Source organism: Rattus norvegicus, chromosome 18 (genome assembly GCF_021556685.1).
Source record: "Rattus norvegicus strain SHRSP/BbbUtx chromosome 18, alternate assembly SHRSP_T2T, whole genome shotgun sequence".
Classification (NCBI taxonomy): Eukaryota; Metazoa; Chordata; class Mammalia; order Rodentia; family Muridae; genus Rattus; species Rattus norvegicus.
Window position 1 is genome coordinate 30,280,607 of NC_141551.1, and position 13,898 is coordinate 30,294,504.

At 48.3% G+C, this 13,898-nt stretch overlaps 1 protein-coding gene across 1 annotated transcript; it reads right to left on the reverse strand.

The window, feature by feature from the left end:
- Positions 1–1,682: 1,682 nt before the first annotated feature.
- On the reverse strand, positions 1,683–13,687 carry Gnpda1 (glucosamine-6-phosphate deaminase 1). Its single transcript, NM_001134995.1, is given in 7 exon segments — positions 1,683–3,063; positions 4,317–4,491; positions 6,008–6,192; positions 7,217–7,399; positions 10,113–10,214; positions 12,856–12,985; positions 13,646–13,687. Coding segments are annotated over 6 exon segments (870 nt in total). The 5' UTR covers positions 12,980–12,985; positions 13,646–13,687; the 3' UTR covers positions 1,683–2,962.
- Positions 13,688–13,898: the final 211 nt, after the last annotated feature.

Here is a 13,898-nt window from a genome sequence, read left to right on the forward strand (position 1 = left end):
GAGAGAGATCTGGCATGGGCTTTTTTTTTTTTGGATAGTTTATGTATTTACATTTCAAATGTTATCCCCTTTCCTGATTTTCCCTCTGGAACCCCCATCTTACCTTCTCCCTGCTTCTATGAAGGCACTCCCCCTCCCAACCACCCACTCCCACCTCACCGCCCTGTCATTCCCTGACACTGGGGAAATGGAGCCTTCACAGGACCAAGGGCTTCTCCTCCTATTGATGCCAGACAATGCCATCCTCTGCTACATATGTAGATGGAACCATAGGTCATCCCTGTATTATCCTGGGATGGTGGTTTAGTCCCCGGGAGCTCTGGGGGTTCTGGTTGGTTGATATTGTTGTTCTTCCTATGGGGTTGCAAACCTCTTCAGCTCCTTTGATCCTTTCTCTAACTCTGGCATGGGCTTTTGAAACTTCAAAGCCTACCTCTAGCTACATAAGTCCTCCAACAAGGGCACACCTCCTAATCCTTCTAATCCTTTCAAATAGTGCCACTTCCTAGCGACTAAGCATTCAAATATGAGCCTATGGGTATAAAAGGAATTAATATCCTATGTATATTAATGCTGGAAATTAATATAGATGAAGCTGTTCCTTAACCAGCTCTTTCCCCAAATAACAATAACCTTTGAATATTTCAAAGCTTAGGCCGTAGTTGGGCAGTCTCACTAGCTCAGCTAAGTTAGCCACTGATCCCCATCCGGCCACGTGGCTGGCTATACCTTCCAGGCTCACAGTCATGTCGGTCTGCTTTCATGTCTCTTGGAAAGCCTTCCTCTTTCTTCTCAGGTCTTCTCTCTCCCAGGAAGTTCTGCCATCCACTTCCTGCCTAGACAATTGGCTACCGGATTTTTATTAAATCAATCAGAGAATGCTCTAGGTAGTAGGTAAGGAAAGGCAGAGATACAACATCACACAGTGTACTCCGACATCAGGGGCCACTCTTAGTCACTTGATTTGTCGTTGAACCCTGATTTTCAGTTACTCTCCTGGTGGGAACTATGGCTCATGGCAGCTTTCACACTTCCCGAAGCACTAAACTCATTTCTTCAGTTTTGTCCAACCTTAGACTTCAGTAAATGCTCCCAAGCTCTCTGTCCAGTTTACGACTTCTCGATGTTAATCAGCCAGGTCTCTCAATGAAGGCACTGAGAGCAGACCAGGCTGTGTGTGTGGCATCCACGGTCCCTGGGGCCAAGAAAACAAAAGCCAGGCTGCAGATAGACTGTGGCCCACACTCTTCTCTTCCTTTCCAACACCATGTTTACAGGGATTCCCCAAATACATTTTCACTAGATAACCTGCACCCTGGGAGATTTTGATTGGAGTGGCCCCATAGACTCATATATTTGAATGTCGTGGTTCCCGTTAGTGGACTTAAGAAGGACTGGGCAGTGCTGCTGCTGGAGGTGTGTCACGGAGGGTGGGCTCTGAGGTTACAAAAGCCCACACACAGCGGGCCAGTATCTTCCCTTCTGCCTGTCTTGCAGATACTATTCCAGCATCATGCCCACTCACTGCCATACTGTCATGATGCTGATGATCTAATCCTCTAAACTGTAAGCAAGACCCCAATTACATTCTCTTTCTTATAGAAGGTGCCTTGGTCATGTGTGTCTTCAAACAATGGTGAACTCTGGGGAATGTCAAAATCCATAAAAGACACATTTTATTTGAAAATATTCAATTTAATAGAAAATATCACATTGTAAACAAGTCCATTGATCCATTAGCTTAACACAGAACAGTACAATCACATATAAAAACTACAAACAAGTGCTGGTACCAAACACAGTACTTCTGGAGGGCCTGGCCAGAATCTGAAAGACCTCTCCTGGAAATAGGCAGCTCTAGCTTCAGACAGGCACAGGACAGAAAAGGAGGCAGCAACCAGTCCACAGAGGCAGAGAATATAAAGACAGGGGAGCCTGGGAAGGGAGCTTGAACGACAGGTGGGTGAAGGGTTGTAGTTCTGATGATCTGATGATGATACCTTGTCACCCTGAAAGGTGGGAATCACAGAGCGCTTTAAGCAAGGAGACAGCACTAGCTTGTATAATCTCAGCGCTCAGCTCTGAGGAGGAAAGAGAACACAGCTTGGATGTGTAAATGCGGTTCCCCACCTTGGGTGAGAAACACTGAAATCACGGCTGTGTTTGTGACCCAAGTGGATCTCCTTACTAGGGAGTGTGTAAGACTCTATGGAGGAAAACAGCTCAGACAGGAGGGCTTTTCACCTTTCTCTTGGAATCTTAAGAGAGAACGAGACATGACTGGCCTTTGGAAGAGTTTATCTGTGAGAGTCATCCTAGCCCCACATGCCCAGTCCTACCCAAAGCCTGTTTACAGAAAGGCTAGCTGTTGACAACATCCACACAATGGGGATGGGACAGGCTTCTCCCCCAGGTACCTGGTTCTGGCAGGATGGGCTGCTTCCTTATGCATAATTCAGGCTCAAGAAGTATATTCTTTAAAACAAAAATTCTCAATGGGAAGGCTGCCAGAAGAGGGGCTCTCAAGAATCCAAAAAGGCTGCGTCCAGAGTGCACAAGCCCTAATCCCTGCCCACTCAAGAAAGAGTGCGTATACAGAGTGCTTGACAGGAGTGTGCTGGGCATGTCGTACGGGCAGAAGGGCAGCGAGAGTCCTCCCCTGGGTAGAATGACAGCCAGTGATGGAGAGCTCTGTTACAAAACATTATGGAGTTGGGGACAGAGCTCAGTTAGCAAAGCACCTCCTTGACATGTGCATGGGCCCCAGGTCCAGCCTCCAGTACTGAAAAGAGGGAAAAGTTATAAACCGTGTTCTCCACAGCTAAACTCCCTAACCTGTATGTGCTGAGCAAGGATCTGCAGCAGCCATAGTGGACTGAAAGGTGATTCTCGTCTCCTACAGACACTTGAGGAAAGGCCTGCCTGTCCCTCTGAGGTCCCGAGCACCATGTCCCAGCAGAGGCTAGTCACTGTATGGCTTCTTAGCAGATTGGCTTTTCTGAATTTCCTTCTCCTTGATACTGTACAGGGGGTCCACCAACTTGTTATGAACAAGCATTAAACCTGTAACAAACGTAAAACAAACAGTAGTCAAAGCAGGCAGAGGCAAAGTCCACAGTTATCAGAGACTCTCAAGTGGCCCAGAGCAGACCTGGACCTCTGTGATCTCCAAACACTAAATACAGTTAGTTCTGGGGAGTGACAGAGTCCCCAACTCTGTGGGGACGGACTGAGCACAGATTTATCTTTTCGAGCTGGATGTGGTGGCACCGCCTTTAATTCCAGCACGTGGGAGGCAGAATCGGGCAGATCCCTGAGTGCAAAGCCAGCCTGATTTACAAAGTGAGCTTCAGGACAGCCGGGACTACACAGAGATACCCTGTCTTAAAAAAACAAAGAAAGATTCATCTTTTCAGCAAAGGGAACTCTAAGCATCTTGTAAAGGAAATAAAGATCCCCACAGAGCAGGGTTAGTGTCCTAGCTGCAGGAGAAATGTCTGGATGTCTGACAGAGAAAACTCAAGGCTCCACGTTTGCAATGTTACCACAGCCTATGGTTTATAGATTTCCTTGTCTCCTCAGTAGCAAACAGATCTCCCGAAACAGACCCTTCCAGTCGTGACTAGAACAAGGAATGACTATCACGGAGCAGCAGGGTATGACTACTACAGAAGTCACAGGGGGTGGGTAGGAAGATGGCTCAGTGGGTAAAGGTGTTTGCTGTATTATCCTGGTCACCCTAGTTTGAGCCCCAGAACCCATATAAAGTTGGTGGAAAGAACAAACTCCAAACTTGCCCTCTGACCTTCACATGTATACCATGGTATGTGTGTACACACACACACACACACACACACAATCACAAGTGTGGATTAAAATGTCCAGAATAAGTCCTATGTGGTAGTGATGTCTCTAATTCCAACACTCAAGAGTCTGAGGCAGGATCATGACTTGGAGGCCATAAAGTAAGACTCTGTCTGAAAATAAAAAATAAAGCACGTGCTGGGTGTGGTGTTACACACATTTAGTCCCAGCACTCAGTATCTTCAAAGCTAGTTCCAGCTCAGCCAGAGATACACAGTGAGACCTTGACTCAAATACATAAAAATGAAATAAAGGGTTGGGGATTTAGCTCAGTGGTAGAGTGCTGGGTGTGGTGTTACACACATTTAGTCCCAGCACTCAGTATCTTCAAAGCTAGTTCCAGTCAACCAGAAATACACAGTGAGACCTTGACTCAAATACATAAAAATAAAATAAAAACCCAGAAAGCTAGATCCATGCCTCCCTCCCTCCCGCCTGGGCCTGAGCCTCACCTTTGAAATACTTGACGGTCTTCACTTTTAGTTCCAAGGTGGCATCCTCGTCACACACAAACACAGTGCGAGGATGCTGCTGAAAGGCAGACACCGTCCACATGTGGTTCACACCCTCTTCAATGGCTTTGTACAGAGCGAAAGCCTTGTGAGCACCTGTGATGAGGATCATCACCTGGGGACCAGAGAACAGGCCAGAGATGGAGACAGGCCAGCTTGGGAAGTGAGGTGAAGGCATTGGTCGGTGGGCCCCTGAGGTCGACTCTCAGAAAAGCTACCCCTTGTTGCTCTCCTTCAGGTTCAGAGCACTGAAGTGCTAGCATGACTCAGTGCGGTGTTCTCTGTTTACAGAAAGCAAAGGCTCCCCGGGACCTAAGACACCAAGAGTGCAGCTGCTGAGGTGACCGTAAGAGCTCAGCTCCGCAGACTGCTCCTCCATCCCAAGTCCTCCACTCCTGCCTCAGGGAGTGGACAACTTGAAATGGGAGCTCTGGATGGCCTAGAATCTCTGTAGACCAGGCTGGCCTTGAATTTGAGATCTGACTGCCTCTGTCTCCTGATTGCTGGGATTAAAGAAAGGCATTACTGCTCTTGTCTCAAAGGACTGAATGCAGAGGCATGGGGAGGTGACTAAAGCCTTACCTTACTTCTGGCCCTTGTTCCATTTCCAAATCAGAGATGGCTTGCAAACCCCCATGCTTTCAAGAGGCAAGAAATCCCCAAGGGATGGATTCGGGCCACCCAGTAGAAATCCAGGTACCAGAATTCACTAAAGTTCACCTCTCCACTAATTTATATACTTGCTTAGGGACTTGAGCAAAGAAACTGGAAAGTAATTATCTACAACCATTTCCCACTGAGTATAATAGTTCAGAAAAACAAAGAATGCCTCAAAATTCAAACACACAGGCCAGTGAATGGCTCGGCAATGAAGGTGCAGGCAAGCCTGACTGAGGTCACCCCTGGGTCTCATGTGGAGGAGCAAAACGACTCAGAAGTTATCCTGTTAACTCTTGAGAACTGTGACACGCATTTGCATACACATATGTACACACACATACAGTACACACATATGTACACACACATACAGTACACACACATACAGACTCGCATGAGAAACATGATTTTGAAAAGATAAAGTAAAATTCAGACACAGCAAGGAAACTGGAACCACAAAACAAAATTAAATTAAAATGATATCTGACTTTTTAGGAGAAAAACTCAGTAAACTCAACCCAAAACATTTAATCGCAATTTACTGCATTTACTGCCCTCAAGCACAGGGCTACTGACACAGCATCCCTGGGTTGCAGTTTCAAACCAACTGCAGGGACCAAACGTGTCTGCTCAAAACCAAGGCAGGTACAGATTCTTATTCCTCCATCAGTGCTGGGAGCGTCTGCCACAAGCTGTATCAAAGGGACATAAGCAGAGAAAGACAGCCCAGCCCCTGGCCCTAAGGCATAGACAAGAAGCTCAGAGAACTGCCCTCACCCCAGGATTGACCTCACCTCTGGAAGTGGAGAAGCAGTGTCAAGACTCGATAGGAGGTCAGCTCTATTTATCAAGGGTTCAGCTTTGCTAAGAATGAACACTTGGTGCCTGTACAGCTAAAAATTTACAACCAAATAACCCTCCCCCTCCCCTGCCCAACTTTAGCAGAAGCTGTGGCCTAGGCCTTGGACGTTTACCTCTTTAGCATCCATGACAGTGCCCACACCCACTGTCAGGGCCATGGTGGGCACCTTGGCAAGATCACCATCAAAGAATCTAGCGTTGGCCAGGATGGTGTCCATGGCCAGAGTCTTCACACGGGTCCTGGACACCAGACTGGAGCCTGGCTCATTGAAGGCAATGTGTCCATCGGGGCCAATGCCTGCAGGGATGGCAGAACAGCTCTGAGTTACAGGGACCAACACTTCAAAAGCACATAGTGTCCCCTGCTCGGGAAAAGATCTTTGAGAACTGCATTTCTTCTCATTGTATACTAGGCCAGATCTTCCTCAAGCATGTGACCTCCCTCCCTATCTCTCATACTTGAGGCACACACAAGACTCCGGTTAACTTTTTCCCCACCCTCAGACAGTTCAGAACTGTGCAAGACAGCTTTCCTCTCACCCCACACTGTGGAGAAGTATAACTCCTCTCCCCCCTTCTCCCCAGAGTTGGAACCCAGCAAACAAACCCTTGCCTGGACGGCTGAGGTCATGAGAGCTCAGGACCTGCAGGCTCCTGACTCCTCCCTACTATTTCTTCCTTCCTTTTTTAAAATAAAGGCAGAGACTTTAATATAGCCCTTGCAGTGCTAGAACTCAGTATGTAAACCCAGCTGGCCTTGAACTCAGAGATCCACCTGCCTCCACCTTCCAAGTGCTAGGACGTTGCCACAACCTTCCTGCTTCTCTTCTAAGAGGTTGGGTTAAGGAATAAGATACCATGCAGCTCCAACATGACAACACGTGGACACTCTAAGCACCCAAGAAGTGGGCACCCAGGTTCCTGCCTTCTCCCCATGCTCCTGGCCTCCCTAGGGTTCAACTGATAGACAGCACACAAGGACTGAACACTGCGTTTTGGAACTGGAGCCTATGACTTTAAATGTCTAGCTAAATTCCATGGATGTTTGGTAAGGCAGTCTTGAGGATATCAGGATCCAAATCCAAACCTCTCGAAGAGGCACTGAGTGCATGAAGAGGCCATTTCAGGTCACACAGTTCCAGGGTAGAAGGGCTGAGGCAACTAGGGCTTGCACTCTACGCCTTCCCTATCCCGCATGTGATAGATGACTCCGGTGTGTTAGCACTGAGAGGCCACATGGAGATATGCGTGTCCTTTTCTCCTGCCCACATACTGCAGCCATTCGAGGCCAGGATATGCACTGTGGAATGTGCCCTCCTCACCTCCAACAAAGAGCTCGATCCCTCCTGCAGCCTGGATCTTCTCCTCAAAGGAGTCGCACTCAGCCTGCAGGTCAGCCGCGTTTCCATCCAAAATGTGGGTGTTTTCAGGGTGGATGTCAATGTGCTTGAAGAAGTTATTCCACATGAAGGAGTGGTAGCTCTCTGGGTGCTCTCGAGGAAGACCTGTGGGGTCAGGGGGCACTCACTCAGCTGAGACTCCTTCTGAGGAGATCACACTGGCGTCAGGGTCACTTGGGAGACTGCCCACCTGACCCATGTCACGTAGGACAGGCTGAGCTGGTGTGCACTCAACCACAGCCGCTTCTGTGCTCAACTGTAGCTTCATATGGGGGAAGGGTACCGGGAATGGGAATCCTCACTCTCACCCCCACTGTAGCTCAGTGGTAGAGCATTTGCATAGCATATGAGACCCTCAGTTTGATCTCCAGCACCAGCCTGGGGTTGGGAGGCACACACATCACCTTTTCATAAGAGAATGGTCACAAGCTGCAGTCTAGGGACACTGTGCAGCTTGAGGAAGCATGCCCACCTGGGTGGCAGGACTGAGCCCACTGGGAAAGGCAGCAAGCACATCCCTTACCCCCTGCCTTCTAAACTACCCCTCATTCCTTTGTTCCCACTACGCCTGAACCCTGATTTAAGTATTGAGTGGTTGGGGAGAATATCAGAGCTTCCCAAAACTTGTTATTCTTAGCCAGAGGGATTTCAATGTTACGAATATTTAAAGTCATCCCAGCGGTGTGGTGCTGGTGCTTGCCTTTAATCCCAGCACCTGGGAGGCAGAGGCTGGTAGATCTCTGTCAGTTTGAGACCAGCCTGTTCTACAGGATGAGCTCCAGGACATCCAGGACTACACAGAGAAACCCTGTCTCAAAACAAAACAAGAATATTAAAGACGGGTTGGGGATTTAGCTCAGTGGTAGAGTGCTTGCCTAGTAAGCACTAGGCCCTGGGTTCGGTCCCCAGCTCCAAAAAAAAAAAAAAAAAAAAAAGAATATTAAAGACAGTGTCTTTAATCCCAGCACCCAGCAGACAAAGGCAGATGGATCTCTAGAAGTTCAAAGCCAGCCTGGTCTACACAGTTAAGTTCCAGGCCAGACAAGACTTGCATAGTAACACCCCGTCTCAAAATGCTATAATTCTTTTTTAAAAAATCAGACTGATGAGAATGGTCATCAGTGGTGAGGTACTTGCCAAGCATACCCCAGGCCTCAGGTTCAATCTTCGGCTATGCCAAAACCAAAGGAAAATTTGTCTCAAAACATATTTAAAAGCAGGGATGGCAAGATGGCTCAGTGGTTAAAGGTACTTAGCACCAAGCCTGATAGACTGATTTCCAGGATCTATATGGTAGAAGAACAGACTCCAGCAAGTAACCCCCTGATGTGTACACACACACACACACACACACACACACACACACACACACACACGATGTAATTCTCTGAAAGAAATTGCTGTGCACAGAAGTACAAACTCGAAGTACAAACTCGAAATCCCAGCACTTGAGAGGTGAAGTAGGCAGATCATAAGTTCCAGACCAACTTCAGTTACACAGCAAGATCCTACCTCAGAAAACCAAAAGGAGAAAGAAAAAAACATTCGGGGTTGGGGATTTAGCTCAGTGGTAGAGCGCTTGCCTAGCAAGCGCAAGGCCCTGGGTTTGGTCCCCAGCTCTGGAAAAAAAAAAAAAAAAGAAAAAAACATTCTGCTACATACTCTACATGGATGAACCCTGAAAACATGCTACCCAAAATCTAGGCACAGACATCCAAATGAACACGTTACTGACCTGACTCATATGAGGTACCTAGAGAAGTCAGATTCTGGGGTGAAATAGTAGTTCCCAGCACTTTGAAAGAGGGGGGGTGGGGTGGGGAGCTATCTGACAGGAAGTCACAGCTGGCCAGGGTTAGAGTGCATAGTTCTGGATAGGAGTCTCCAGAGGTGTGAAGGTAGAGGTGTGTAGTGCCCTCGGAGGTCACAAGAGGGGGCTGGATCTCTGGAGCTGAAGTTAAGAGGTAACCACCTGAGGTGGGTGCTTGGGTTGAATGCAGAAACAGTGTATGTTCTTCTTCTGGTAGACAAGGGGGTTGAGATGGGGTCGCTATGGAGTCCTGGCTATCCTGGAACTTGCTATGTAGACCAGGCTGGCTTGGTCTCACTAAGACCTTGAAAACATGCTACCACTTAAACTAATGAAGACGCTCTTCCCTCTGCCTTCCTAGTGCTGGGCTTAAAGCCAGTGCGTGTTCCTCACCCCCGAACCATCTCTGCAGCCTTGATTTTGAGCTTTTTAGACAAAATGCCAGTGTCCCAGGTGCCCCTTATTCCTTGGTCTAACACAACCTCCTGCCTATCAGCCCTTTCCCTAGACCCCAGCAGCCCGGCTACTTCAAAACACCCAGTTTTGAAGATGGCAACTGTTTAAGGTGTTTTACCAGGTTTCTCTTTGTTTGATTTTTATCATTTAAAATGAAACCACAACAAAATGACTGGGTGACAGAGATGACGACCAAGGTCACAAGTCCCATCCTCTACCAAGGGTGCCTGGCAGAAAGAGGCAACACAGTCCAGACATAGAACCTGGATCCCAGGATCGAATTTGCAGAGAGAAATGGCATGGAGTTGGGGACCAAGCAGAGGGGAAAAAGCACCTTCATATTAAGCAAGTATTCTCTAAAATGTCTGCAGTGCCCAAGAAGCTTCTATATCAATCACGGCATCTTTTAGTATGGCTACTAAGGTAAGCGCCATTCTACAACTGGGCAAGCAAGGCTGTAAGAGAAGGACCAATGAGCCATTCCTCTCCAAGGCTGAGCTCGTGAGAAGTGGCGATTCCCCAAGAATCAGGAAGAACACGAAAGACACTCACCCACATACTCGTCCATGTTGAAGGTTTTCACATATTTAAAGGACAGGTCCCCATTCTTATAGTACTCAATCAGCTTCTGGTAGCAGCCAAGCGGGGTGCTCCCTGTGAGAGGCAATTAGGAATGTCACCACAACCACAAACACCCTTCAGCTCCCAGGAGGATCAAGAAGTCTGTCAGCTCTGTAGTCTCACCTATTCACCAGCCTATCGACTCTGTGCTTGGTGTCTAACGTCCCTAGACTTCTCTGCTCTAGAACAGGACTGTGAAGGTCTCTCAGGGTTAGCCACACAGCTGACAGAAGTCACTGGTTAGCATCTGCATGAGTACCAGACTCGATTACTCATGTGCTGTTCTAGAAGCATCAACTAGGTGCAAGGCACAGGGCTGTAGACGGGAAGACAGAGACAGCTAGCCTAGAGGAGACTGTAGAAATGGGGACACAGCAGAGATGTAAGCTGTGACAGGGTCACCCTGTGCTTCAGAGTTCAGGAAGACTTATCAGAGCAACACCAGTCCTGAGTGGAGTCTCGTGAGCAGATAAGCACACAAAAGGCAGGAAGACCACAGAGAGTAAGACTGACGAGCTGAACTGTGCGTACGGCTTAGTGATGGGGCCAAAAAGAACATAGATACACGAACGCTGACTGGAGAGTGGGTTAATTTAAAATTAACCTTCCAAGATGGGGGGGTGTGGTGGTGGAGTGGGGCTTAAGACGCAGGAATAGTTCCTCGCCAGGTGTAGAGACAAGAAGGAAATAAACACGAATGCCCCAAACACAATTCACGTAGACTATTAGGGAAAGCTTTGAATACAGACTGTGTATTAGATGATGCTGCAACATGCTGTGGCAGACCTGTCCTTGGGTCTATAGTGGTTATGCGGGACAAATGTTCTCATTCTTGGGAGGTTAGGGCTGCAAGACTTAAAGTGTCAGGTTGTCCAGAACCTACTTTCATGTGATTCCAACAACAAACTACAAGGGTAGACAAAGGAAAGAGCAAATGTGCCAAGATATTAACTGGCAAATCAAGACAAAGGACGTTTATACTGTGGGTGCCAGTTCTGAATAACTGAAACCTTCAAACTTACCCTCATCCAGCAGAGACCGTCATCCTTCTGCCTCACAAATATAATCCTGCAGAGGCTGCTCCAGCCTGTCAGGGGCTTTACCTCAAGGCCTCTGCACCACTGTCCTCTCAGAGGCCATGCTCTTCCTTCATGTCACTTCTTCAGGCCTCCCTCAGTGCCTCTTTCTCAGAGACCTCTGCCACCACATCTGACACGGCTCCGCCTAGGTACACCCCCCAGACTTTCTCCTGTTGCCTTCTAACATACTCTACATCTTGCTAATTAACTTGCTTACTCTGTTTTTCCCACTATAATTTAAGTTTTAAGAAGTAGGCATTTTTGCTTTTTTTTTTTTTTAAATGTTGTTGCTATATCCCCAGAACCGTAACTGTTTGGTGTACAGCAGGCACTGGAAGACTTATCTACTGAGTGGGACTGGAGAGGTGGCTCAGCAGCTAGAAAGCTTTCCTTGCCAGGTGGGGTAGTGCACACCATTGATCGTAGCACTGGGGAGGGACAAGGTGGATTTCCGAGTGTGAATCCAGTCTGGTCTAGATAGCCAGTTCCAAGCCAAGGCTCCCTAGTGAGACCTTGACTCAAAAACAAACAAACAAACAAATGAACAAAATTTTCTTTCATGTGTGAGACTACGCATGTGAATGCAGGTGTCTGCAGATTCCAGAAGAGGGCTTTACATCACCTGAAGCTGGACTTAGGGATGGCTGGGGTCTACTGTCATTAGGTGCTAGACCTGAACTCCGGTCCTCTGCAAGAATGGCAGTGCTTTTAACTGTTGAGCCATCACCTCTCCAGCCCAAGAATGGTTTTAAAGTTTTTAAATATTTTTTTAATCAAAAGAATATTTCACGACATGAAAATTATGTAAGCCCAAACTTCAGTGTCTACAAAGAAAGTTTTTAAACGTCTAGCCACACGCATCCACATATATATCCACCAGTGGCTGTTTTCCTACCTACAGTGGCAAAATGAGCAGCTGTAATAGTGACACCTGAAATATTTACTGCAGAAGTCTGAAGGCCTCTTTACGGTGGATGGGTCGGACAAACCACCAAGGCACTGGATCAAAATATCTTCCTGTAAAGGTAACATTCAGACTCTTTTCCAGAAGACAATTGGACTTTATAATCAACTAAGCTTTATAGAAAAGTATTTGAATGATTAACTTCTCAGTTCTCCTATGAGTAGGGCTCAGCTAGTACCCTCTACCAGTAGAGAACGGGACTGAGTTAGGATTTAACTTCTGCTTCCTGTTTATGGTTAAACCTCTGTTTTTCAAGGACTGAGCTATGCCTCACCTGTAACTTTAACTAGGACTGGTTCTTTACTGCCTGTTCCAGGAACGACAATCGTGCCTTTATTTCAAAAAGTTATTTATTACCATCTTGCACCCCTTTCTTTGTTTCAAAAGGTTATACGAACCCCGTGCCCATTGTCTTAGTTGTGATTACCTTGCTTTGGTTCTTTTTTTTTTTTTTTTTTTTTTTTTGGAGCTGGGGACCGAACCCAGGGCCTTGTGCTTCCTAGGCCAGCGCTCTAACCACTGAGCTAAATCCCCAACCCGTGATTACCCTGCTTTGTTATTACCTGTTATGTGCTTACTTTCCCCCAATTGGAAACCCGCTACCCACCACCCCCTCTTTCCCACTGCATACCGGTGGGGAGCCCCAGGGTGAAGTACTTGTCAGGTCCTGGGTTAAACTGGATGATGCGGTTCCTAATATACTTGGCCGCCCACTCACTGGCCTGTGAATAGTGTTCCAGAATAATGAGCTTCATCTCGACCTGCAGCGTGGACATAACAAATTGAATTAAGGGGAGGGCAGGGACAGAGAAGACTGGGGAGGAGGACAGAGTCCTTTCAGCCAAGCAACAGCCTTCTCCTCCCTCATAGGTGAACAGGTTGGGCGGCTTGTCTTCGCCAACCACCAGGAGGCGGTACTGAGGGGTCAGTCCTTGTCTGGAGAGGACCTTACAAAACACCAGAATTTTCTTGGCCCGTTCCTTCCAGTGTAAAATTGCACTCGTCAGTACCTGCCTCCTCGATTTCACGACAGCACGTGAACTACATAGCATACAGTCGGCGGGCCACTGTCACCAACAGCTGGGCCTGCTCCTGCCCACATCCTCACCTAGGGCAGGTCCCCTGCCTCCAGCTCCCTTCGAGTACCAGAGGTGCCGCGGAGTCACCGTAGGGCACTTGGAGAAGGTGGCGAGGCATGGAGAGGGGCGGGGTACTTCCTGCCCTCCCAGCTTGCTCCCAGGGTCCTTAGTTTCCCCTAAAGCACCGAGGGATACAGGTAACCCTGCGCAGGGAGGGCTAACGGCTCGCCGTCGTCCGCGTAGCCTGGCGTCCCCCACCCAGACTGCGCTCACGTCGCCCCTCGGGCCACCAGTGACCCAGGTCCGGGGGTCCGGAAATCCCGAAGGGTCGCTCCCACTTACTCGTAGGCTTTCCGCAGCTGCAGCGGCGACAGCACTGGCAGCTGGGCCGTGCACGTCACGTGGTCACAGGTCACGCGGTGCGCGCGCACTGCCAGCTGACTCAGGGCCGTCCTTTACTGCCAGGCAGCTCTGCCTGAGGCCCCAAGGTGTGACCTTCTGATCTGGGTGTGTCACTTAGATGTAAAGTGCAAAGTGGACTGCTGACTGTGCAGCCACAGCCCCTCTCAGCCCGGCGTGGGGTGCACACTGACAC